At 49.8% G+C, this 26,438-nt stretch overlaps 1 protein-coding gene across 3 annotated transcripts in view; it reads left to right on the top strand.

Annotated features, from left to right (window-relative positions):
- The window catches only part of CDH3 (cadherin 3), a 100,644-nt gene extending 85,863 nt beyond the window's left edge, over positions 1–14,781 (top strand). For 2 of the 3 annotated variants that reach the window (XM_057534001.1, XM_007198178.3), the window contains 10 exons: positions 269–435; positions 1,075–1,203; positions 2,125–2,310; positions 3,776–4,017; positions 4,401–4,546; positions 5,680–5,904; positions 9,011–9,217; positions 11,613–11,743; positions 12,113–12,259; positions 13,902–14,781. In XM_057534001.1, the coding sequence (XP_057389984.1) occupies positions 269–435; positions 1,075–1,203; positions 2,125–2,310; positions 3,776–4,017; positions 4,401–4,546; positions 5,680–5,904; positions 9,011–9,217; positions 11,613–11,743; positions 12,113–12,259; positions 13,902–14,111 (1,790 nt within the window). In that variant the 3' untranslated portion in view covers positions 14,112–14,781. The remainder of the gene's footprint in view (positions 1–268; positions 436–1,074; positions 1,204–2,124; positions 2,311–3,775; positions 4,018–4,400; positions 4,547–5,679; positions 5,905–9,010; positions 9,218–11,612; positions 11,744–12,112; positions 12,260–13,901) is intronic. The other variant, XM_007198179.2, reaches the window with a different exon arrangement.
- Positions 14,782–26,438: the final 11,657 nt, after the last annotated feature.

Below are 26,438 nucleotides of genomic sequence, written 5' to 3'. Positions count from 1 at the left end.
AGTCTCATGGCCACAGCTAGCTGCAAGAAGCGAAATAGTCTTGGTTCCCGGTGGGCTTGTGCTCAGCCTAGAATGATTATGAGGATTATGTTTCTAAGAAGGAAGGGGAGAATGGGAAATGGGCACCAATTAGCAATCTCTGCCACGAGTGGAACGTGGGGCCAAGCCAGCGAGCAGGGTGGAGCCTCTCGGAGTTCCAGAAGTGGGCAAGGCTGGAATCGGAGCCGGAAGGGAAGGTTGCTCACTCATCAGCCCTTCTCCCCTCCAGGCACTTCTGTGATGCAGGTGACAGCCACGGATGAGGACGATGCCATCAACACCTACAACGGGGTGGTTGCTTATTCCATCCATAGTCAAGAGCCACAGGACCTCATGTTCACGGTCCACCGGAGCACAGGCACCATCAGCGTCGTCTCCAGTGGCCTGGACCGGGAGGTAAGGGTGCTGCCTGCCCAGGCTAGCCCAGGCTGGGGTCTGACGCTCAGAGTGGAAGCCTCTGCCCCCAAAGCCCAGGGCAGAGCAGTGGGGACCCAAGTCAGCTGGGAATGGCTGCTGCTATGTCCCACGTTGATGTCCTGCAGCTCCCTCGGGCCAGTGGCACGTTGCCAAACCATCTCGTTAAGGCTGAGGAGGCAGCTGTAAAATGCAGACGTTTAATACTTTCTGCAGGTTTTCTCATTTCCTCTCGGAATGGCTCACTTAGCACGCACATTGCCCAGATGTGTCCCGTGTGTGCCACAAAGCAGAATTAGCTCCATGGATATTGGAGTTGCCTCCTGTTCCCTAATTAATACCTTTGCCCAAATCCACACTCAAAGCTCCCATTCTGCATCCGCCCAGGGTCAGGAAGCAATGCCCAGGCTTCATCCCACGACAGGCCCAGGAGAACCGTTTGGATCCATGGTTCCCCTCCCCCTCCACCCTTTGCTTCTGGTCTTTCCTGCAGTGGGTGAGCAGTGGGTCAGGAATCAAGAGAACACTGAGAGGGAGGAACATTCCCCTTCCCTCCACGTACACCCAAGGCTGTGCCCAACGCGCAGTGGCCTTCCACTTCCACTCTCCTTTTCTCCCCAGAGAGTCCCTGAGTACACACTGACCATCCAGGCTACAGACATGAACGGGGACGGCTCCAGCACCACGGCTATGGCCGTAGTGGAAATCCTCGATGCCAATGACAACGCTCCTGTGTTTGCACCCCAGAAGGTAATGCCCCTTCCTTCCTTCTTCCCTCGTCAGATGATGAAGGACTAAGTTTCTCCTTTCTGATGAAACTCCGGAACCAGCCTACATTGCTTCAAGTCCCAGTCCCAGCACTTGTGAGCTGTGTGACCTGAGGTGAACTACCTAACCTCTCTGTGCCCTGTTTCCTAATCTGTGAAATGGAGATGATGCTCCATTGTCTCCTGCTGCATTTTTCTGAGTTTTAAATGAAATAATCTATGTACAGTTCTTAACACAATCCCAGGTACACAAGTGCTCAATATGAAAATCTTGGTTGATATGGAAAGTCCTAATTTACCTCACACCTATACCTTCCCACATTCCCCCAGTGAATGCTTGTACACCTCAAGTGACAGAGGACTCAGTGCCAGTCAAGGTGACACCCACCCCCTTCCATCTGTAGGTAACTCTGACTGCTAAGCATTGTTTAGGCCTGATTAAAAATTTGTTCTCAACAGCTGATTTCCCCATCTTTGCCACCTGTTCCAGAATTTCCATAAAAGTTCCTGGTCAGTGCCCCAGAGCAATCAGACACCTAGCCCTTCTTGCCACCTTCGTTATGCCTTTCTGATCTCAGCTAGATATAGGTGACTACTCAATGGCGAGGCCTTGGGCACCCAGATCAGTGAGATTCCTGGAGCGTCAGGCCCCTGGGGGTGTAGGGAAAGCAGGCCCAAGATTGCTGTGGTCTGTCCCAGCAGCTGTGAGACTGACTCTTGGGATGTTCTGCATCCATGCGTGCCCTGAAACCCCAATAAGTGGGTTGGGCGGTCCCAGAAAGGGCGAGCGGCATGGGGCGCCCCTGGAGTTGGATGGAGGATTCACAGCTGGTGAAGAGTGGAACAGCCTCTCAAGGTGGTCTGTCTCTCCGCTCTGACTGTGCTGTGCTTTCCACGCTGACAGTACGAGGCCCGTGTGCCTGAGAACGCAGTGGGCCACGAGCTGCAGAGGCTGACTGTGACCGATCTGGATGCCCCCAACTCACTGGCATGGCAGGCTACCTACCGCATCGTGGAAGGTGACAACGGGGACCATTTTACCGTCACCACCCACCCTGAGAGCAACCAGGGTATCCTGACAACCAAGAAGGTGAGTTGGTTTGGGCTTTGTACAAGGGCCACACCTGGGACAGTCAGGTCTGCGGCCTCCAGGACTAGGGGGTACCACCTGCCTTGGGAGACGTACCTTGGACCACTCACCAGGGAGTGTACCAGGCCAGTGGCTTGCAACACTCTCCCATTCCTCTTGGGTTGAGGAATTCCTTTGTTCAAACTAAACCTTACCCAGGGACCCAATTCATAAAACAGATTCATAAAACAAAGTTGCTGATCTAACTGAGGCAGATCAGTGGGGCCCCTCCTCCCAGATCCCAGTGTCCAGTGGCTGCTTCCAATCAGTCTTACACAGAGGGTCTCTGTTTTATTGGAATTCTTGCTAATTTTGCATTCAATCCATAATTCACATCTAGGTGTTTGGATAGTAAAATGTTTTAAATTACTTAGTAGTTAGGCATACCCTTGCCTCTCAAAAAGTCTTTTAATAAAATTGATGCTTCAAGAAGATGGGTCCAATCTTTCTTTGATTTCTTTTACCTCCTGGTTTATTATGAAGAATGGCCCAGTTTGAGAAGCAGGGCTTTATATAATACTTTAAAGGCTGTCCCCTCCTGGCAACCAAAACTTTGTAACAACCCTTTCACACTGTGAAATGAATTTCATTTATAATATAACTTCTCTAACTTATGTAATTTCTAGAAAAATGGAACGCCCTAACTGTAAAATAAAGGAGAATTTTAGAGGAAAAGTTACTGATTATAAAATATTTCCATATGTAAACCTTTGGGCACAAGTACACTAGAAAACATAATGAACATATAACATAGTGGTCAGTTTCTTGCGCATCGTTCAGATGTAGTAGATACTATATGTCCCTCTAGTGACTCATATCACGAGTAGTATTGATGTTTTTCCAGAACAACAAATAAACAACTTTGGGAAATGCCTGAACAAATCAAATTACGAGCTCCCCTCAGAAGTTGCATTCCTGGAAAATTCAGTATAAATTAAAACCACACCAAAAAACTCGGTTTGTATGTAAAACACATTCTAGACTATAAATATAAACAGAACATCACACCCATAAATACATGAATGTCCAAGGGGATATACTGGCAAGTCACATGGGATATGGGACAGTTCTTTGTGTCCCTGCCCCAGCCTGTAAATGCCAGTGGCATCCCCAGTCATTAGGACACTTAAAAATGCCTCCTCCAAGTTTCTACAACACCCCCTAGGGGGTGTCATCACCCCATAGGGAACCAGTTCTAGGCTTAGGGCTTACTAGTCTAGTTGCCTTTGGGGTGGTGGTCTGAGAGGCCCTGCTGGATGTCCACTCAGGAAATGCAGGAGGCTCTGTGGGGTAGGGAAGGGGCAGTATTGTTGCTGGTGGGAGCCTCCAGCCCCTCGTTGTGGGCCCTTTCCTTCTGGCGTGACAGCACTGCATGGGGCCTCCTCACAAACTCACGGCTCAGGTCCTCCTTCCTGTTCTGTCCCAGGGCTTGGATTTCGAGGCCAAAACCCAGCACACCCTGTACGTTGAAGTGATCAACGAGGCTCCCTTTGTGGTGAAGCTCCCAACCTCCACGGCCACCATAGTGGTCCACGTGGAGGATGTGAATGAGCCGCCCGTGTTCGTCCCACCCTCCAAAGTCATCGAGGTCCAGGAGGGCATCCCCGTCGGCGAGCCTGTCTGCACCTACACCGCGCAGGACCCGGACAAGGGGAGTCAGAAGATCAGGTACATAGGAGCTGGGCTTAAATTCAGCTAAATGCATGGGTACTGTTGGATGGGTTGTTTATTATGGCCAGAATGTGTTCTAATTGCCATAAAGACTATTAAATATTTTGAACGTCACCCCTGTACAGGGCCTTCCCTTCCTACCCTCCACATGGCTGAAGTCCAGGGGACAGGTGTTCCTGCTCCCTCTCATGTGTCCCTGCTGGGCCCCCCACCTTCTGCTCAGGCTCCCATTTGGGGGTGAGATGCATTTTCCACGTAATCCTGCTTAGGAGCCCTGAGTCCTATGAAACCCTCTGCCAGTTGGCATGAGGAAGCTTTGAATGATGACTCCAGAACTCTAAGTATTCTGAGTGTGATTCTTCTCAACTTTTCTGCTCCAGCTACCACATCCTGAGAGACCCGGCAGGGTGGCTAGCAATGGACCCAGCCAGTGGGCAGGTCACTGCTGCAGGGGTCTTGGACCGTGAGGATGAGCAGTTTGTGAGGACCAACATCTACGAAGTCATGGTCTTGGCCACGGACGATGGTGAGAGCTTCCTCCCAGCCCCTCCACATGAGCACCTTTGGAGCCAAGGACACACATGTCCCCTCCACAGAGTGTGGTGCGGGGAAGCGGTGTCAGCAATCCTAGCTGGGAGGTCAAAGGGGTCTAGCAGAGGGGTCTTTTAAAGGGTGGTCCTAGTGTTGACTGGTTTCAACTTCCCTAAGACCCAGGAGTTAGGAGGTATCCTGAAGACTCCTTTCAGCCTAAGTTTGTGTTTCACTGAGCCCTGAATTGGCCTGTTGGTTTCCCCTTGTGAATGATTGAAAGGGGCTGCCTGGAAAGTGTCATGATTGATTAGTGATGTCACACCATGACAGGATTGGGGGTGATGATGTAATTACCATCTCTTTTTTTTTTTTTTTAAGATTAAGGGGTTTTTTTTTTGTTTTTTGTTTTAAATTTTATTTATTTATTTATTTATGGCTGGTTTGGGTCTTTGTTTCTGTGCGAGGGCTTTCTCTAGTTGCGGCAAGTGGGGGCCACTCTTCATCGCGGTGCGCGGGCCTCTCACTATCGCGGCCTCTCTTGTTGCGGAGCACAGGCTCCAGACGCGCAGGCTCAGTAATTGTGGCTCACGGGCCTAGTCGCTCCGCGGCATGTGGGATCTTCCCAGACCAGGGCTTGAACCCGTGTCCCCTGCATTGGCAGGCAGATTCTCAACCACTGCGCCACCAGGGAAGCCCTACCATCTCTATTTGACACATACTGAACCAAGGCCTGGAGGCAGGCGAGAGGTTACTGCAAGGCTGGGAAGCAAAACTTCCCTGAAGCTGATCAGCAAACACTGCATCAGCCCTGAGGTGGCCAATAGGTTTCTCTTTGTAATAGATTGGTAGTGGCTGTTTGGATGAAGTGGCTGCAACTGCGCTGTGATCAGTTAGTAATGTCTGCTATGGACACAAAATGAGAATGATGGTATGTATGCCATGCATTTGCCATCACTGGTTTGATCTATAATGAAGCTAGTGTACAGAGGCTCTTGAAAGGTTACAGTTAGACAGTAAATAGGACCCTCCTGAGGCTGATTGGGTAGGTCCTGGGGGAGCTTAACACTGATTCATCAACCCAACCAAGGGCAGATGCTGAAAAGAGATCGTGTGTGTGATTATGAACAGGGAGCCCTCCCACCACTGGCACGGGGACCCTCCTGCTAACACTGATGGATGTCAACGACCATGGCCCGGTCCCTGAGCCCCGTCAGATCACCATCTGCAACCAAAGCCCTTTGCCTCAGGTGCTGAACATCACAGACAAGGACTTGTCCCCCCACACCTCCCCTTTCCGGGCCTGGCTCACACACGACTCGGACATCTACTGGACGGCAGAGGTTAATGAGAAAGGTAACTCAGTGGTGGTGGCAGATGGGTGTCTGCCCCCTACTAAGACCCAGCACACCTTCCTGCCCCAGTGTCTTGTGGGTCACCGAATTACCAGTCTCCTCAAGAATGTCAGTTAAATGCTGCTTATTAACTTAGTGTAAGCCTTTGGAATTCCCCAGGAACCCTTAAAGACCATTCTAGCTCAACCACCTGCCTATACAATTGGAAAAACAGGCCCAGAGAGATGGGATGTGCCTTTCTCCCTCTCACATAATGAGGGAGTCAGAACTCCAGCACGGTGATAACAGCTAACATGCCTGAGCATGCTTGCTGTGTGCTATGTGCGCTTCAGACGCTTTACATAGATTCGGCTACTTAATCCTCACAACAACCCTGTAAAGAAGGTACTGTTATCTCACACATACATGCATGTGCACCCATTTTACAGATGGGGAAACCAAGGCTTACAGAAGCTTAAATATCTTGCCAAGGGCATTATGGTTAGAAACTGACGGCCCCAGGATTGGAATGCAGGCAGTCTGCCATACCAGGATGCTTTGCAGCTTACCATTTATCAAACCCTGGCGATATGCAAGATGCTTTTTTGTACTTTTCCATATTTAATATTTCTACCATCCTCTGTGGTCAGTATTTTTATCCCCATTTACAGATGAGAATGAGGCTCAGAGAGGTTAAATAGTGTGCCCAAGGGCACAGTGTGGATAAGCAGTGGAGCAGAAATTGAAGCTGGGGTCCCTCACCCCCACATCCTGCTCCCAGCCACCTCCCTGTCCTTCCTCTTTCCCATCCCCCTGGGGCTCCTCAGCCTTCAGTGGTTTTTCAGTTGTCACAGGACTGGAGAGGGGACTTGCTGGCATCAAGTGGGCAAGGACCCAGGTGTGTGAGAAAAATGCATCCAGGCCCAAGTGCCAATAAGGCCCCTGGAGAAACCCTGCTCACTCTGGGTGAGTGAGCATCTTCCTCTTCCTCTTGGGGCTAGAGTCCCGCAGGAGGGGAATGGGGAGCCAGAACATTCAGGTTCTGCCCCGAAGTAATGAAATGCCTGGTACCTATTAACTGCTGCTGAGCCCCGCCCAGAAAGGACTGGGAAGACCTGCTTCAGACACACATATTGTCTCATTTTTATGATTCCTGTGATTTGGGGATGTATATCCAGCACCTTTCCTTGAGGGAACCCAAGTTGGTCTCCTGTCACCCCCTTGTGGCCTAGAAGCCAGCTTTTCCCCTCCCTGACTGTATCGTTTACAAAGCGTAGACTCTGGAGCCAGAATGCCTTGGTTCAAGATCCAACCCTTCCATTTACCAGGTTTGTGACTGTGGGCAAGTTACTGAACCTCACTGTTCTGCAGTTTCCCTACTTGTAGAATGCTGCCATAATTGTACCTACCTCCATACAATCACTGTGAAGATTAAATGAGTGCCTGAAAGGCATCCTGTCTGGTATATCAGTGCTCGGTAGATGCCAGTGGCCATCTTCACCACCACTGTTTCTCAAACAATCACAGATCTGGCTCTGTCAAGTGTGAGCGTTATGCCCAAAGCTCAGTGGTACCAACACCTGATACTAGCATTGATACCTGGTTCTTGATTTTGACTTAGTTGTTCTATCTGACCGTGTTTTTTTGTCAGAGGAGTTAATCCAAACTCTACACCTGTGTGACCTTGGGCTGCTTACTTGACCTCCCTAAGCTTCAATGTCTGCATTTGTAAAATGAGGATAACAGAACCTGCCTCTTAAAGTTGGGGTGGAGGTCAGAGTTGGGCTTGGCACATAGTAAGTGTCAGTTTAGTCACTGACACCGCCACCAGCACCATCATTAGCTGAGAACTCAGCCCTCCAGTGTGGGAACAGGATAGCGGGAGGGATGTTTGGGTGAAAGACCCCATGTTGGCCTCTCCACTTGGTAGACCAAACATTCAGCCTACAGAATTCTCTCTGCCTGCCGCTGCTGAATGGCAACAGGGTGAATTCTCCCTTCTGGCCTTTTAACTAAGAGGGGCCCAGCGAATGTGCAGCACCTTTGAACTGAAAATGGCTTGAGGTCACTGCTGAAATAGGCCAGCAAGCCTGAGGGTGGGTGGGCTAGAAACGTGGGGTTGTTTTTGAATGTCCCAGTGATGGGGGGACACTACTGACATTTAGTGGTGAGGATTTGAATGCTTGGGAAGGTTCCTCATGATGAAGAATAGTTCCACCCAAGCTAATAGTGCCCTCTTTGAGAAACTTGGGTCTAAACTGAAGGCCTTTCTTCAGAGAGGCCTCTGACCCTATATTTCTCACCCACAAACACAGCCCCCCTCCCCACTCCAGGAGTGCTGCACACCCTCCCCAGAGTGGTACCCGTTGTGCAGGCCGCGCTGAGGCTTGGCTTCTGCTCTGTGGCTGCCTGCTGCCCGCCCCGGGCCTTTGAAGGCTGGTTAGCGCAGTGCCCATTGCAGCCTCACTGCCGGCATCTCTGAACCTGTGTGCAGTCACTCATGCTGGGATAACACAGGTTAGCACCCTCTCTGATCTGCTTAACAACATCAGTTACATCACCAAGTCATATGCATTTGGATTTATTAATAATGGATGCTCACTCAGAATATCCGTGTTTCAGATACTGAAATTCTATCATACAGTTGAGGTATAAACATTATATTTACTATGGCAAGAGCAAAATGCTGCAATAATAAATGGTAGTGAACTTTCAAATAGGAAAACAGGTGGCCAGTTAATGTAAATATTAAAAGATTGGGTTAGCTATCTTTTAGGAAGAACAATGTTTGTTTGTTTGTTTTGCGGCAAGGAGCAATCTAGCAGCTAATGGTACTGAGAAATTATTGGCTCTGCATGCCATGACTTTTTAAAAACATCGTATTTAAAAAATGCTGTGATTATTGATTTATTTTAAATAAAGTGATGAATTTATCCAAATAATCCTTTCCACAGTGGTAAATTTGGCTTTGGCCGAATATCAGTTTTTAACACTTGGTATAGTGTGCTTTGGGGATATTGCTTCCTGTTGCCCAGATGCAGAAGCTGCCTCCTCAAACCTCCGTCATGGTGTGCTCGGTTCCCACCATTTGCGGTCTCCTGAGATGAATAATTATCTGTCCACTCCAGGAGACACAGTGGCCTTGTCCCTGAAGAAGTTCCTGAAGCAAGACACATACGACGTGCACCTTTCTCTGTCCGACCACGGCAACAAGGAACAGCTGACGGTGATCAGGGCCACCGTGTGCGACTGCCACGGCCACGTGGAGACCTGCCCCGAACGCTGGAAGGGGAGTTTCCTCCTCCCCATCCTGGGTGCTGTCCTGGCTCTGCTGTGTGAGTGCCGGCACCCTTCCCCTTCTGAGGACAGGATAGTTAGAAGACCTGATTCTACCCTGAACTTCAAGGACTAAGGGGCCGCCAACATCGCGCATCTGTTCCTTATACTCTTAATTCCGGGAGTGTCATTCGATCCATAGATGTTTATGGAGGTTCTGGAAGGTGCCAGGCTTTGGGGATATATTGGGGAGGAGACTCGACCCTGCTGTCACATCGTCTAGTGGCTAGAGCGGTGGTTCTGAAGGCGTGGTCTCCAACCAACAGCTTTAGCATCACCAGGAATTTGTTAGAAAGGCTAATTCTCTGGCCCACTCCTGACCTACTGATTCAGAAGCTTAGGGGTAAGACCTGGTAATCTGTGTTTTAACAAGCCCTTCAGGGGATTCTGATGCATGTTAGAGCTTGAGAGCCATTGGTCTAGTGAGCAGAAATGTTTAGTTAAAAACTAATTTCTTTGCTCTAAAGGTAGAACCTATCACATTTGCTTTTTTCACTCTCTGAATTGTCCTTACACAGAAAACATGCATTCAATCACATATGAATACAAGAGTAAGCTTTAATTAGTCATCATACTGTGTAGCAAGCACTGTGTTAGGTGCTGAGGGTGCAACACTTAACAAAACAGACCAGTCCCTGCCTTCATGGAGCTTACTTCCCAGTGCAGAGAGCAGACAACAAATAATCTGGCAGAGAAATAGGTGTTGCTATGGATTAAAAGAAAGTGGGGGGAGGAGGTCTGCCATTTTAAGTAGGGTGGGCAAGAAGTATCCTTACAGAGAAGGGGATATTTGAGTAAAGACCTGAAAGAGGTGAGCAAGCAAATCATGCAGCTATCTAGGGAACATCAAGTGCAAAGGCGCTGAGGCAGCTCTGTGTTTTGTGTGTGGAAACAGCAATGACTGGGATGGAAAAAGCAAGAGGGAGACGAGTAAGAGATGAGATGAGATGAGGTCAGAGAAGTGATGGGTGTGGCGGAGCAGTGTGCTGGGCCTTGTAGGTTATTGTAAGCACTCTGGTTGAAATGGGAAGTCATCGGGTTTGGAGCAGAGGAGCAATGTGATTTGACTTGAATTTTATAGGATTCCTACTGAACAGAATGTAGAGGGCCCCAAGGGTGGGGGCAGATTGCCATATGGAGCTACTGCCATAATCTAGGGGTGAGATGGTAGTTGTGACTCAGACCCAGGGTGGCGGAGTGAGAGGTGGTCATGTTTCAAGGTAGAATCAATTCAGATTCATATGTGGTATGAGGAAAAGAGCCATCTATGATTCCAAGGCCTGAACAAGTAGAAACATGGAGCTTCCATTAACCAGTTTGGGAAGGACCGTGGGATGAATCCAAATGGAGGTATCAGTAGGCAGCTGGTTATGTAAGCTTTGGGTGCAGGTGAGAAATCCGAGCTGCCTCCTGCCTTTCCCCAGACCCAGAGCGGGAGGAAAAGGTGAGGGAGGGGTCACAGTCTAGCCCACAGAGGGTGTGCCTCCCGAGAACCCATGGCCTCCCAAAGAAGGCTAGGTCAGTTTTGTCTGGCCAGAGGGAGACAGTGGTTCCATCAGCAGGCAAAAAAAGGGATAAAGCTTAACAGCGGCTGTATCTTCTTACATTAAACAGCCACAGAGAGGGCCAGGGGGTACCCTCCTCATATGGGATTAACTGGGGGTAAGGCGAGCAACTAGGCACTAGCTGGCCAGTCCCCACTGTGTCCAAATAGACTGTCAGCCTTTCAAACCATATTACTAAAACCTAGTCCCTCTCTTAAAATTCCTAAATAGCATTTGCACCTAAGTTCACATTACTGCATTATATCAAAGTTGCACTGTCTTGCTTTTAACTTAAAGTCTATGGCTATTAGAGGACACCTAGTGACTGAAAAAGAGTCATGTTGAAAAGTAACATCTGCTGGGAGATTCCCATCCCCACAAAGGAGGATTTCCTTAAGGACCAGTACCACCAGTATGAGAAGACTGACAGTAAAATGATACAGAATTACAGGTGGGGGAATGAAGTCAGAATGCCAGTAGGAGGAGGTGATTTTAAGCTGAGAGCTCAAGGGTGAGAGCCACGCATATGCATAGAGAGTGTTCCAGGTGAGGCACGAGCCTGGTTGAAGGTTCTGAAGTGGGAGACTGCCGGGTATATCTGAGGAACCCCGAGGAGGCCAATGTGACTAGACTTGGGTGGCAGGGAGGGTTGGAGACAGGCAGAGGCCAGTCCTGTAGCCTTGATGAGGAGTCAGGGAATTTCCTAGGTGCAAGGGGGCCACTGAAGTGTGTTAAGCTCTGGCTGCTGAGTGGAGGGGTCTAGAATTAGATGGGGCTCTGGGGGTTTGCGGGTCCTGGCCAGCCGTGTGGTTGTTGGGGGGTGAATATTCACACTCCCCATCTCTTGCAGTCCTCCTGCTGGTGCTCCTGTTTTTGGTGAGAAAGAAACGGAAGATCAAGGAGCCACTTCTGCTCCCAGAAGACGACACCCGTGACAACGTCTTCTACTACGGCGAAGAGGGGGGTGGCGAGGAGGACCAGGTGGGGCACTGGGGGGTCTGGGGGTCGGGAGGTGGATGGCCCCCACAGCCACTGGCAGGGATGGTTGGGTCAACCAATTAACCACGTCAGCTGCGTCAAGCAGACCCCGGTCTGAAGCATCCGTCTTCTGAGAGGGTGTCTGGTCCATGGCTCTAGTCTCTTTGGCCCCAGCCGCCTCGACCTTGAACCTGTGCTTAACTGGGGAGGAGGGGGTTTGGAAACTAGGGCTTTCAGAGATCTCTGACATTATCTGTCTTCTAAGACCTACCCATGAACCAGAACGTCCAAATGGTACAGAACTAGGGTGAAATGTAAACGGGGGGAGTGGAAGGGTCCTTCTGCATCCCGTGACCTTCCCCTTTCATGAAGGACTATGACATCACCCAACTCCACCGGGGCCTGGAGGCCCGGCCTGAGCTGGTTCTCCGCAACGATGTGGCGCCAGCCTTCATCCCCACGCCCACATACCGTCCACGGCCGGCCAACCCGGATGAAATCGGCAACTTCATCATCGAGGTGAGGCATCGGGGGCCATCCTAGGGCAGCCCTTTATTCAAGCATCAGCAGCACGAGCACAGATGGGCTTGGAGTCTTGGCTCCGGGTTCAAATCCTAACTCTACCTCCAACCTGCTGTGTGACCTCTGGCATATCTGAGTAACTTCTGGGCTTCTGTTCCTCCTCCATAAAACCCTAAGTTTCAGAGCGGTTAAGAATAGGTTAGGAATTATTTCTTTATTCAACAAATATAGTGGTTGTCAGGAGAAAACTCTGGAACCAGACTCCCTGGATTTGAATTTGTAAAGATCTCAGGTGATTCCAATCTGGAGCAAAGTTGGTGTCCTCTGTCGTAGGGTGCTTTAGGGATTGGAGGCATAATCACTTGGAACAGTGCTAGCACAGGGAGTCTCCTAGGGAACATCAAAAACGGGTGCCTCTGACTCACCCCCCTGAGATTGTGATTTCATTGATCCGGATGTGGCTGGGGCTTCAGAATTCTTTTAAAGATTCCCAGATAATTTAAGTTTGGGAACCGCTGGCCTGGTACCTAACATATATTAGGTAATGATAGCTATTGTTGCTAATAGCTAAGTGTCTCTGATATTCTCAATTCTGGTCACATATTTGATTTATCTGAGGAATTTTGAAAAATATCAATGCCTGGGACCCAGACATTCATTTTTTTTTAGGCTCTGATATTTTTTTAGTTCCCCAAAGAAATCAGATACATAGCCAGGGTTGTGAGAACCACAACCTAGGTACATAGAAGATGAGTGATAGGAGCCTAGCACAGCCTGGTACCTTGATAGCAGTCAGTAAAAGGAGGTTTTTAATACAAGGGAGGGAAGGAGGAGGGAGAGATGGGAGGGGAGGGAGGAAAGAAGGAAGGAGGGGAGGATGGATGGATTTGGGGAGTTCAAGGAAGCAGCAGTGGGCACAGGGCTCAGTGGGTGGTCAGGATACCTCACTTTGGCTTGAACCCTTCTTACCTTTCTTGCTTTCTAGAAATAGCCTGGTGGTCAGACTCTGTTCTTTAGCCTGAGCATATTTGAGAATCCTGTGCAAAAACAAAAGCATCTGGGGAAAGTTGCTCAGGGCGACTTTGCCTTGGAACCAAATAACCAGATTTTCCCTCCAGTTAGATGAAGACAGTTTCCAGAATATCTGTGTTGGACAGTTTGCAGATACTGTCTCAATTAATGCCTGCCTGCATCAACTCTGCAGAGTAGGAATCCTGTTGTCTTCCTCATTTCACAAATGAGGAAATAGTCTTCCACTATATGCCGGGTACTATGCTAATAAGTGCTTTTATATATACGTATATTCATTTATTCCTCTAAAACTATAAGAAGCCTTCCCATTTTAGAGATGAGGCGGGAAAAAATGGCATGGAGAGGTTATGTTTACACATCGTGTGTGCAGTCTGATTTCAGAGTCCCCACCCTGAACCGCTGGCCTGTCACACTGAGCGCTCGCTCTAGGCTGGGCCCTGTGCTGAGGATTTATGCGCATTATTTCATTTTCAACCTTCAAAACCTTAAAGGAGGGGAGAGCTGGCTTCGCAGATGAAGAGATGCAGGCTCAGTTAACTTGCCGGGGCTCTCACAGCTGCCAGGTGTCTGATCCCGCAGCTCCTAACCCCTGCTCTCTGTCCCCCAGAACCTGAAGGCGGCCAACACGGACCCCACGGCCCCGCCCTATGACTCCCTGTTGGTGTTCGACTATGAGGGCAGCGGCTCCGATGCCGCCTCCCTGAGCTCGCTCACCTCCTCAGCTTCCGACCAGGACCAAGACTACGACTATCTGAACGAATGGGGCAGCCGCTTCAAGAAGCTGGCAGACATGTATGGCGGGGGCCAGGACGACTAGGCCTCCCTGCCTGCAGCGCCGGGGGCCTAAACACCAGGCCCGCAGCTGCATCTCCAAGGGGTCTCCGTCCCCACCTCGGCCAGGGACTTCGGAGCTTGTTGAGAAGTAACCTTAGCAACTTGGAGGGAAGAGGCGTGACATTAAAGGGGCAGGTTTCTAAGCCTTTCAGCATGGAGGGACCCGGGCAGTTTGATTTCAACAGTGAAAACCTCTTAGCCTCGGCCAGGGTTGCTGAATTTCCAGGAGTCTCTCCCCTGCCGTAAGATGCTCAGCCCTGTGTACCGGGCCTGGACCAAATCTGACTCCCGCATGTTGATGTTCTCTCTGGAATGGACCCTTCTCCTTAGAAAGAGGCCTCTTATTGCAATCTGGATTTTTTTTTTTTTTTTTAAATGCTATTTTCAAAAAAGTTAGAACGAGGTCCTCAGGCGCCCCTGGAGTCCTCCAGAGGCCCAGGCCAGAGCTGGCTGGCTCACGTGCCCTCACGCATTGCATTTCTCTCTGATCTCTGGGCCCCGAGGCCTCGTTTGAATGGATTACCGCGTTTTTATACCGAGCGTGTTTAGGTGGTCCTTTATTTTTTACTTTCCCTATCGATTGCTGTAGAGGAAGGGTGATGACAATGCTGTAAATGTACTAGAACTTTTTTATTAAAGGAACTTTTCCCAGAGGTGCCAGGGGAGTGGACTCTTTTTTTTTTTAATAGCAGTTTATTGACATATAATTCACACACCATATCATTTACCCATTAAAGTGTACAATTCAGTGGTTTCCTAGAACTTTCAGAGTTGTGCAAGGGGCAGAAAATGCTTTTAGCCCTGCAGGCTTCCCCCCAGCTTCCTCCTGATGGTAGAGGAAGCTCAGGATCTGTTTACGGGCCCAGGTAGGGGCAAACCTTCTGCGCGCCTCCCTACAGATTCAGAACTGCTATCTCTGTGTGAGAACCGTTAACTTGCTTACCCCTTTGCAGGCGATGTCTTTTCTGGACCAGTGGCCGCACACGTACGTGGTGCAGTACGTGAAGATTTCCTCTCCTGTGCTATGGGCTCTGTGTCGAAAGGCAGGGATTGGGGAGGATCCGGCTCCGCTCCTTCCCAACAAGTCCCTTAACCTCTACCTGCCTCAAGAATTTTCATGTATAAAATGGGGAGTTTTTATGGAGATTAAGTGAATTAATATCTGGCACATGGTAAGTGCTATTTGTGTTCATTGGTAACAGCTACCATTTATTCAGTACTTTTTAGACCCAAACAGCTCTTAACTTCAATTACTTCCTTTAAACAAATCCTCACAGTCACCCTCTGAGTCCCGGATCTTCCTCCTTTAAAGAATGGCCTCGTATTTTTTTTAAATGATGCCTGATGATCATCAAAATCAAGCCAGACAGAAAATTAGAGAACTCACCCAGGATGTCAAAGAAATTGGAACATTCCTGACAACACCAGGGCACAGATGCAGGAATAAGGATGAAGAGGCAGCAGGGATTCCATGTGTGTCTTTGTTAAAACGAAGTTTTAAATTTGTCTTTGCAATGAACCAGAAGAAAAGAATCCAAAGTGAAGCTGACAGTGTCGCTGAAGTTGAAATCAATGTGTCCTTCCTGCAGGAGGGACTGATTCTTTAAAGCAACGGTGCCCCAAGCGCGGTTCCTGGACCAGCAGCGTCAGCATCGCCTGCCGAATCAGGAACTCCGCAAGCAGGACCCTGCAATCTTGTCTAACAGGCCTTCCAGGTGATTCTGATGCACTTGTGAGTTTAAGACCAAGGCTCTGAAGCGTGAGGCCGTGGGTGTCCTGAAGCCTCAGACCCTGGATGGGGAAGTTTAAAGGGAACTGAGTCTGCTAAGAAAGCTCTTCACCTGGCCTTGGTCCGTAGCACCTGAGCCCACGGTCACAGCACCTCCCGCCTCTCCCTCAAGCTGCAGCCTCTGGCTCCCGCAGCCTCAGCTTCCCCTCTACCAGGGCCCTGCTGCTATTGCTGCTACTGCTGCTAAGGTTGTGCGGGGAGGATTAGGTGTCTCAACCAGCAAACACCTGCTGCCCCTTATCTTAAACGCCTCTCTCAGAAGCCTGAATAAAGCCTGAAACCCTATCTTCAGCTGAGACTAATAATAAAACCAAGGAGCCCCTGTCCAGGCTGGCCTTCCTCCCTTGAGATTTTTGGAGGGAGTGGAGGAGCAAAAGCAGCCTTTCCTAGCCAAGCCTCGTCTCTGCGGGTGGATCTGGATTCCCTTGGTGATGGAACCCGCCACCAGCCTCTGAGTGATTTGGAAGGAACGAGCCTGGGCTATGTGACGGGGATGGATGTTATGTCACTCTCTCACTCGGGACCTGCGTCTCATCTGCAAAATGGACTCTGGTCTTTAGGGCCTATAATAATAAGTCAAAACTATTTGCAGCTGGTAGGTCTCCAGTGCTAACCACTCAGAGGGAGCGCTAACTGTAAATACCCAGTGTGGCCCGCCATACCAATGGGGACCACCTGCATGTTTGCTTTGCCTACCCTGAATGTGAATCTTTAACATTTTGAGGTCTAACAGTTGAGCGTGCATCCCTCCAATCTTTCCCCGCCCCGTGCATTACATACACATTTTGCATTATATCTTTTCATAACAGGATGTAAAAGGATTGCCTTACTGTCTCCATCACATCTAGTTTGGATGTGCTGGCATGTATTTAATCTTACTACCATCCATGGACATTAGTGCTTCTAGTTTTTTGCCCTTAACAATGATAAAATAAATTCCCTGGAGCATCCATCTCTGCAGATGCTTCAAAGCCAGCCTTCTTGGACTTCCCTGGCGGTCCAGTGGTTAAGACTCCGCGCTTCCACTACAGGGGGTGCGGGTTCGCTCCCTGGTCGGGGAACTAAGATCCTGCGTGCCGCGCAGTGTAGCCGAAAAAGAAAAAAGCCAGCCCTCCAACAACTGGGGAGGGGTGAGGGGGCCTGTGGTCCTGGTTGTGATCGAGGCCGCCTAATTCTAAGTGGAGGGTTCAGACGGGTTGGTGCTGAAAGGACCCCTCAGGCTCATTCTATTAAATGATTTTCCCCCCAGACTTAAAGCCAAAGTTGCAGAACCCAAGTCCAACAAAGAAAATAACTGAAGTAAAGCTGTGGGAAGAAGGGGTCAGGGTGCCCAGAGACCTGCCTTTGGCCTCATCCTCCCAATGTTTCTCCTTAAGAACCCAAATGCAGAGCGTTTTGAAAATTGCCCCCAATCTACCCCTGTCATTTTTCAGATTGGAAAAGATAGAGGTTCCAAAAGCAGGGACTCCCCAAGATCTCTCCAGCGGGTCAGAGATGGGCAGAGCCCAGGCCTCACTTCTCACCATGCCTTTTCCCTGGTGGCTGACCTGACAATCTTTTTTTTTCCTCCCCAAAAGGCTGAAGATAGGAGCCATCTCACCAGGTGGGCTTTGCCAGTCCCTGAAGGGGCCTGAGGGGATGGCTTTCATCCCCGGAAGGTTGGCAAGTAGCCGAGGCCTCAAATTCCTGGCTTCCTATGCTAGACATGGACTTTCCTTAACCACAGGCCCACACAGGGATGCAGCAAGAAGACCCAGGTAGGGAGATGCTGAGGGATGGCCAGTAAGGGGGGGCCCTGAGGTCAGCCAGGCAACGGTCCTGCCATTGAAAGGGTGGGGGCAGTCACCCCGGGAAGCCCCTTGGGCAGCCCACACCCTTTGTGTCCAGTTCCAGACTCACTGGGGGCTCCACTCCTTCTGGCTAAAGGCAGAGCCTACCTCCCACCTCCCACGAAAATAATCCACCCAGGAGGCGTGGTTCCGGGCACAGGTTCAAATCCCAGCACCTCCAGGCACGATGCCTTAGGCTAATCACTTAACCTTTCTGTGCCTCACTTTCTTCACCTGGAAGGTGGAGGAGTAAACGAGTCAGTATCTGTGAAGTGCTTAGAAGGGTGCTTGGCACAGGAGCGCTGCATAAGTGCTGTTCTCATCACTGCTGTGGTGGTGGCGGACAGACTGACAGCGTCGGGTCCTGCTCCTTTATCTCCACACTCCCAGCTTGGGCAGAAACAGCCCTTCTTACCCTTAGCGTTCCGACTGCAGAAAGGGATGTCAGTGGTTAGGGTGGCTTCCCCGAAGGCCCTTCCCCTCTGCACCCAGCAGAGGGCACCATCCACTCAAACCACAGCACGGCCAGCACCTCCCAGCCTGACCGCTGCGGGCAAGGGAAGCTGAGGATGGAAGAGCCACACTGGCTGCCGTGTGGCAGGAGCTGCCTTGGACACCGTGATGGTGACGGTGATGGTGATAGTGGCGGCGGTCACTGTTTATCGGGTGGTGAGTGGCCGTGCCCTTCACACATGTGGCGTCAGTTACATCCATTCTCCCGCCAACAACCATTGCGGGGAGAGGTTTTACGGTTCTCTTTTTTAAAGGAAATTGAGGGTCAGAGGGATTAACGACCATGCACAGCCAGGAAGTGATGGAGACAGTTTTGGGGTCCAGGTCTCCTTAATTCCCTAGTATGGGCTCTTTTTACCAGTAGGAATAAAAAAACTCCAGCTACATTGGGAGCGTGGGGCAGGCAGGCAGTGGAGGAGGCTCTTCAGGTATGGCCTAACCCCCTCCACGGCAGAGCTGGCCCCACCCGACCCTGAGACTCTAAGGTCCTGACGCAGAAAAGCCACAGCATTTCCAACTGCATGTGGGGCATCACCCCAGGACTTCTTCATTCCTTAATTTAACAACTGTTTATTGAGTATGAGTTCTATGCCAGGCACCGTTCTAGGTTGCAGGGGACACAGAAATGCAGAAAACTTAAAAATCCCAGCCCTAATATATGGGGGGCTCCAGGAAAAAAAATGTGTGTAGGGCCCACCTTCCATGTGAGTCTAGGTCATAAACTGTTAAATAAAAGATATCCTATCTTCCTACATAGACCAGCATGTCTTCATGGCGATCTGGAAGGCCAGGTTTTAATCTGGATTCCCAGACACCTAGAGTACTAGGCAGAATGCGGCTGCGCGGGCAGAGTTAGCCCCCAGCCCAGGAGCGATGGTCAGCCTACTACTCTACCCACCCCGGGCTCCATCCTACACCATGAGGGTCCTTGTGCACATGTGTGTGTGTGTATGTACTCCCCAGCCCACCCGTCCAAGCTCTGTCCACCGATCTACACAAATAGCTTTCCACTGACCACCCCTTGGGCCTAGGAGTACACACCTGGGCTGTGCTGGCTGCCCTCAGGACAGACCTGGGGAGGGCCTGGCACAATTTATTGCAGGGAATGGTCTAGAGGGCAGGGTGGGGGGCACAGGTTCTAGCAGTCACAGCTCCTTAGCTCCACAGGAGGGGCAGGAGGGCCAGAGCAGAGCCTTTTAATGCACAGGGCGAAGGCCCTTCCTGCACAGTCTAAGGGCGATCCTGCTGACATTCAGTGGGAGACAGACAATAAACAACATGAATCAGTGAAATGGACGGTACAGTGAAAGGTGAGGCTATAGAGGAAGATAAAGCTGGGATGGGGCATAGGGGTGAAGGTTCAGTTCTAGAAGTCAGGAAAGGCCTTACTGATGTTGACTTTAAAAATATGCGCAACGTGAGAGTTGCGAGTTAAGTTTTTTTTTTTAATAAATTTATTTATTTATTATTTATTTATTTTTGGCTGCGTTGGGTCTTCCTTGCTGCGCGTGGGCTTTCTCTAGTTGTGGCGAGCGGGGGCTACTCTTCGTTGCGGTGCACGGGCTTCTCATTGCAGCGGCTTCTCTTGTGGAGCACGGGCTCTAGGCACGCGGGCTTCGGTAGTTGTGGCACGTGGGCTCAGTGGTTGTGGCACGCGAGCTCTAGAGTGCAGGCTCAGTAGTTGTGGCGCACGGGCTTAGTTGCTCCATGGCATGTGGGATCTTCCCGGACCAGGGCTCGAACCCGTGTCCGCTGCTCAAACCCGTGTCCACTGCATTGGCAGGCGGTTTCTTAACCACTGCGCCACCAGGGAAGCTCCCGCAAGTTAAGTTTTATTTGGGGCAAAATGAGGACTGCAGCCCGGGAGACAGCGTTTCAGATAGCTCTGAGAAACTGCTCGAGGAGGCGAGGGGAGGAGCCAGGATATTTAGGAGTTTTGCAACAAAGGGCAGGTAGTGGGGAGCATCAAAAGATTATAGTTAATTAAAGAAAACCAGATATCTCAAGTTAAGGAATTTAGCGCTTCCCTATGTATGGGAAGATGCAAGAGTCTGGGCTCACTGAAATCATTCCTTTGATATGCACCTCAACCATCTGGGGCCAGTATCCTGTGTTTTCACTTCCTGAGTTTCCTCAGGGCTCACCGCTCAAGTTGGAGGGCTGCAATCATTGATGACTGTGACATCCTTTGTTTATTGATATGGCAGGAACTATTCCATTTCTCACTGAGAAGGGAGCATTTGAGCATAGACTGGAGGGTACTGGGGAGCAAGTATGCGGGTATGTCTAGTAAAAGTTACAAGTGCAAAGGCCCTGAGGCCGGAGTGTGCTGCAGGGATTTCAGCTGAGTTCAGCAGGGAGGCTGCTGGAGCAGAGGGAGCGAGCAAGAGTGCAGTGGGAGACGAGGTCGGACAGGTACGGGGTGAGGCCCAGGTGCCCAGTCCTGGGCTGCCGCCTCCACAGCCGGCCTGGAGGCTGAGTTCACGACAAGGCCTGGTTCCAGAAGCCCTGGGAAAAGGCCTGATTCAGCAATCTCGCCTCCATCCAGAAGCTCGAGAAACCTGATTCCTCCTCTGCTCCATTCTCAGCCACTGAGGGGACGGCCTGGACCTGTCCGGGCCTGTGGGCAGTTGCAGAGCTGGCAGGCAGGAGTTGCAAGATTCTTCTCTCTCGGGGGTCCCCGGACTGAGCGGGGAGCCTGTCAGAAAGGAGCCCCAAGTCTGCGGGCACAGAGCCCTGGTGAAGAGTGCAGCCCCTAGAGGCCCCTAGAGGGGTGGGTGTGACCCACAGCCTCCCTTCCCTCAACACCACACCTCTCTCAAAGGGGTGAAAAGAGGCCACTGGGAGGTGACATGTGAAAAGTACTCAGTGCTTTGCCTGACTGGCAGTTAGGGTTTAATAAGTGGTAGCTGCCATCAGTACTGTTGTTGTTGCTTGTTAGGCCTTCTCCAAGTTAGGGGTGGAGCCCAGCCCTCAGCTGCCTCAGCATTCCTGTGCCCACTGCCCAGCAAGCGGCAGGGGTGTGACAGGGATTGGAGAGCAATCTGAGAGGGGATGGGTGGGTCAGGAATGCTTGGGCTGGGTTCCATCCATTCCTGTTCCCACTGCCTTCCAGTGAACCAGGGCCAGCCAATAGGGCAGGGAAGGGCAGGTCTCTTGTCACCCTGGAACCTGACAACCGAGGCCTTCTGGGGAGACAGTGCTAAGTAAGTATGGGAATTACTACCTTTAGAGCTTCTGTGAATTATGCACTTACCATGTGTAAGACAATACGCTAAAGTTTCACTCCAAATCAAAACCAAAGTTTTAAAATGTCCCACAGGGCTCTGCAGGATCTGACCCCGTTGCCCCTGGGACCTCGCCTCCTACTGCTCTTACCTCAGTCCCACCGTGGTTCTGGCTACGTCAGCCTCCTGCTCTTCTGGGAGTCGTGCAGGCTGCTTCCCACCTCGAGGCCTTTGCATTCGCTGTGCCCTCTGGCTGGCATGCTGTTCCCCCGGATATCTCATGGCTCCACACCTCCTTCAGGCATCACCCAAATGTCCACTTGTCAGAGATTCTGTCCCACTTCAGAACTGCAACCCTGCCCCCACCCACCATGCCTTATTTTTCCATAGCATTTATTACTTCTCACCATACTATACTATATATTTTATCTATTTGTCCCCTGCCCCCCATTTAAATATAAGCTCCACGAGGGCAGGGATTTTTGTTTCTTTCCTTCACTGCTACATCCCTAACCCATGAAATAGTGCCTGGAACATAGTAGGCATTCAATAAATGTTTGTTTAATAAACATGCTTTACGACCCTCAAGGCAGGTTTTATAAATTCCCTCTTTTTTTGGGGGGGGGAGGGGCTGTGCCATGTGGCCTGCGGGATCTGAGCTCCCCGACCAGGGATCGAATCTGTGCCCCCTACAGTGGAAACGTGGAGTCTTAACCACTGGACCACCAGGGAATTCCCCTATAATTTACCTTTTGGAAATGAGGAAACTCAGGCCCAGGGAGGCAGGGTTAGTCACCCATGGTCATGCCCAGATGGTTACCAGCAGAGCTGAGAGAATCCAGGAACGCCACTTGTGACATCTCATTTAACCCTGCATCAGTCCTGGAGTGGTTATGCTCATTCCATCTTACAGAGGAGCAAACTGAGGCTAGAGAGGGGCAGAGATGGGAGATGAAGCTGGTTCCGTCTGTTCTGATCAAGTCATTGCTTCCTAGAGTGTGGGCTTCGGGCCTATGGTGGGATGTGGAATGGTGTGAGGTGATGTGTGAGCAAGGTATTAAAGTCTTACGTGATCCTGAATCACACAAAGTTGTTCCATTTTCAGTTTTCTTTCAATCCTTCTGCTTGCGTCAAGGGAAGAGTCCCCCTTTTATTGTGCTTAGCAGGTCTTTAATGACTTTAACCCTTACGGTTCTCTCTCTTAACCAGAGAAGGAGGGCCTAGAAATTAATGACACTGTTATGTCATCATTGTATTTACTTTTACTTTAGTTACGGCAAGTGATACTGGTTTTTCATTTACAATACTGTTAGTTTTTCACTTAAAATAAATTTATGTTTTAAATAGTGAGTCCATTTAAAGAAACAATATTAAGTAAAGGTTAGTGAAGGTGGAACTCAGGTATGCCAATAACAATGAAGGTGGTACTTCAAAGACTGAAGCTCGAAAATTGAAATCCGTGCTCTACTTTTTATCTTATATCTTCTTTCAAAGAGTATCACTTTCTTTGGTGGGGAGGGGGTGGGGGACAATTTACAATCCAGAAAATAAAAGAAGAATTAAGTGCTAATCTGAGTCTTAAAAGTTGCCTTCAGGGAAGAGTGGGAGGGAATTTTAGGGGCTGGAGAAATCTGGGAAGACTTCCTGAAGGAGGAAGCCCTTTAAGTTGTCCTTAAAAGATGTATGGGAGTTGGATAAGGGGCTAAAAGAAAGGAGAGTACCATGCTTTCCCTTGCCATTGACCTGTTGTACAGACGAGAAAACTGAGACCCAGAAGGTAGCTATAGCAAGTGGATACAAGAGCCCAGTCTGGCTCCAGTCTCAGGATCTTGTTCCAGGGGGAATCCAATGAAGTAGTAAATAAACTAAGTCAAGCTGGGAGGGATGGGACCCAGGGTGGCAGGGTGGGGGGATGGGGATGACAAGAGAAGAAGCTCTGGGCTTGAGTCAGTGAGGAGCCACAGTGAGCTTTGGAAAAGGGAGAAGCTGCCAAGAATAGTCGATAGCTCAGCAGAGTGCATAAGAGTGTGGGCTCTGAAGCCCCACTGCCTGGGTTCAAGTCATTCTCTGCCATTTGTGACACAAGCTCTCAGTTCCTCTACCCATAAGATGGGCATAACGGGAGTACATGCCTCACAGAGTTGCTGCAACAATCAAATAAGTTGATGCATGTAACACACTTAGAGCAGCACTTAACACATAGAAATACTCAATAAGTATTAACCTTACAGGTAATATTACTACTATTATTATTGTTGTTATTAACTATAAGGTGGGCTACAAAAAGGAGAGGTTGGAGTCAGGGGGGCTGATCCAAAGGCTGCCACCTCTGTGCCTCAGTTTCCGCATCTGAATCAGCTGCTTGCTGGGGGTTCTCCTCACCAGCTCCTTGGTTTGGGGGCCCATGAAGTGCTGGAAAGAACCACTGCTGGAACTTGGTGCCCACTCATCATTCAGCAAATATTTATTGAGCCCCTACTGAGTGCCAGGCCCTGGGGATACATGGAAAAACAAGACAGCCCCACCCCGTGCCTCCCTTATAAAGCTCCAGACTGAGGGAGGAGACCAGGAAGAACCAGGCAATTACAGGGCAGGTGATTACTAGTCTGACCTGATGTGGAGTCGGGGAGGGCCTCCCAGAAGAGGTGACATCCAAGCTGAGACCTGAGGGCTGCGTAGGAGTTTGCCGTGGGCTGGAGAAGGAGATCAGGAGGAGCAGTGTGTGCTCAGCAGAGGAGAGGCATGACCAAATCAGTGCTCTAGAATGATAATTCATGGGTGTGTTCTTTATAGACACTTGCATACATGCAAAATTCCAGATGGACAAGGCCATTCACCGTTGTTGCATTGACTGTAAGAGCAAAAGGTTGGTAACAACTCTTAGTCCATCAGTGGGTGGCTGCTTAAATAAACTCTGCCACAGTCACAGCATGGAATATTCCACAACTGAAAACAAACAAGAAAGCTCTTTATGCACAGATGTGGAAAGATCCTTAAGGTATCTTGTCAAGTGAAAAAACAAGTTGGAGAACAATGCAGAACATGTGCTACTTTTTGTGTAAAAGAAGAGGAGGAAAATGAGACTATATGAATTTTTTTACTTAAATATGTGGAGAGAAACTCTGGGACAGCCTTGTCCAATAGAATTTTCTCTGATGGTGGAAATGTTCTGTATTTCTGCTGACCAACATGGTAGCCACTAGCCACACATGGCACTTGAAATATGGCTGGAGTGACCAAGGAACAGAATTTTTAATTTAACTTAATGATTAGATTTAAATCTAATAGCCACATGTGGCTTGTAGCCACCGTATTGGACAGCATAGCTCTAGAAGAATACAAAAGAAACTCCTAACAGTAGTTAGTTAACCGCAGGGAGGGAATTAATTAGGCGGATGGCTAACAGGAATGAGAGGGGCACTTGTGCTTTATACCTTTTCTGTGTCCTGTAATTTTTGAACTAGGTGAATGCCTTACCCATCTCAAAAGTTAGACTTGAAAAATGAAAAGAAGGAATGAGGGAGGGAGGCAGAGCCCTCGGGCTGCTGTGTGGAGAACGGATTAGAGAGGGAGAAGGAGTAAAAGGGGAGACCAGATGTATCAGCCAGGATGCTGGCGAGAAACAGAGGCAAACTCAAAAGATTAACTGAGCAGAGTTAATGGAGGTACTGTTTACAGAGTGGTGGGCAGGACTGCAAGGTGTCTTCGTCTAAGCACTAGATTAGGTTGATAATGGGTTGACTGGATTGATAATGGTCCCATTTTCTGAAATGAAGACAGGAAGAGGAGCAGGTTGGAGAAGGGCAATGATGCATTTGGTTCTGAACTTGCCTGTATTTTTGAGCACTTTGAGGTGCCTATTGGACATGTAAGTGGAGATGTTCGGGTGTAGTAGGGTTCTACCGGTGTGGGGTTCTGGAGAGGGCACACAGGCCAGGTGACCCTGGAAGGGAGGGGCATTGGTGCCAGCTTCACAGCGTCTGTTCTCCTTCCTACTAGAGATGGGAGAGGGAAGTTGCCATCAGCTAGAGAGGAAGGAAGAGGAGGAGTGAAGGAGAAGTGGTGGCACCATATCACGAAGGGAACCCACGTCCTTTACTTCACGTTCCTCATTTCCTCCCTTGGGGTGGTTTACTGGATAGAAGTAAACGCTGAGGGGCGAGGCCTGAGCACAGGGCATGAAGGAGAGAGCTGCAGGAGCCCTGCATGTGTCATTTCATGAGCTGCCAGGCAGTTGTGGGCGGCGGGGAGTAAGAGGAACGAGTCACGGCATCTACCCCTGGAAGGTCCAGCAGCGAGAAGGCTGGGGATGGAGGAAGTGGGGTGCCACTGGACCAGCCAGTCCTGAAGCTCTGAGAGCACCCCATCCTGGACGACCCCATGAGAGAGGTTTTAAACAAGAGCAGCCTAACTGCTGTGAATAACATGGGGCCAATGAAAACTCCAAAAGGAAATGATAGTAAGTAAGTAAAGCTATCATCATCATCAGCCCCTCACCTTAAGAACTTTCTTGGGAATTCCCTGGCAGTCCAGTGGTTAGGACTCCACGCTTTCACTGCCGTGGGCCCAGGTTCAATCCCTGGTGGGGGAACTAAGATCCAGCAAGCCATGCAGTGCAGCAAAAACAACAACAACACAAAAAAACAAAACACACAAAAAAAACTTTCTTAAGAAAACTCTTAAAAGCCAGGTAGTCTGCAGAGCACTTTCTTTTATCCCACTCCAGTCGGGTGGCCAGGGCAATGGAATCCTTTTAATATACAGATCCAATAACATTCATTGTGCCAAATGACAAGGACGTTATGACCCCCATTTGGCAAGTAAGGAAATCAGGGCTAAGAAAGGTGGGAAACTTGGCTGGGCCTCCGATTCCGAGGTTCATGCACACTCCACCTCCAGGCCCAGCGCATTAGCCTCCCTGCTGTGCCATCTTCCTCCTCCCTCCGCCCCTG

The sequence above is a fragment of the Balaenoptera acutorostrata genome, chromosome 19 (assembly GCF_949987535.1).
Source record: "Balaenoptera acutorostrata chromosome 19, mBalAcu1.1, whole genome shotgun sequence".
NCBI classification, from domain to species: Eukaryota; Metazoa; Chordata; class Mammalia; order Artiodactyla; family Balaenopteridae; genus Balaenoptera; species Balaenoptera acutorostrata.
The sequence above is the reverse complement of the archived record's forward strand: the minus strand, read 5'-3'. Positions and strand labels throughout refer to the sequence as shown.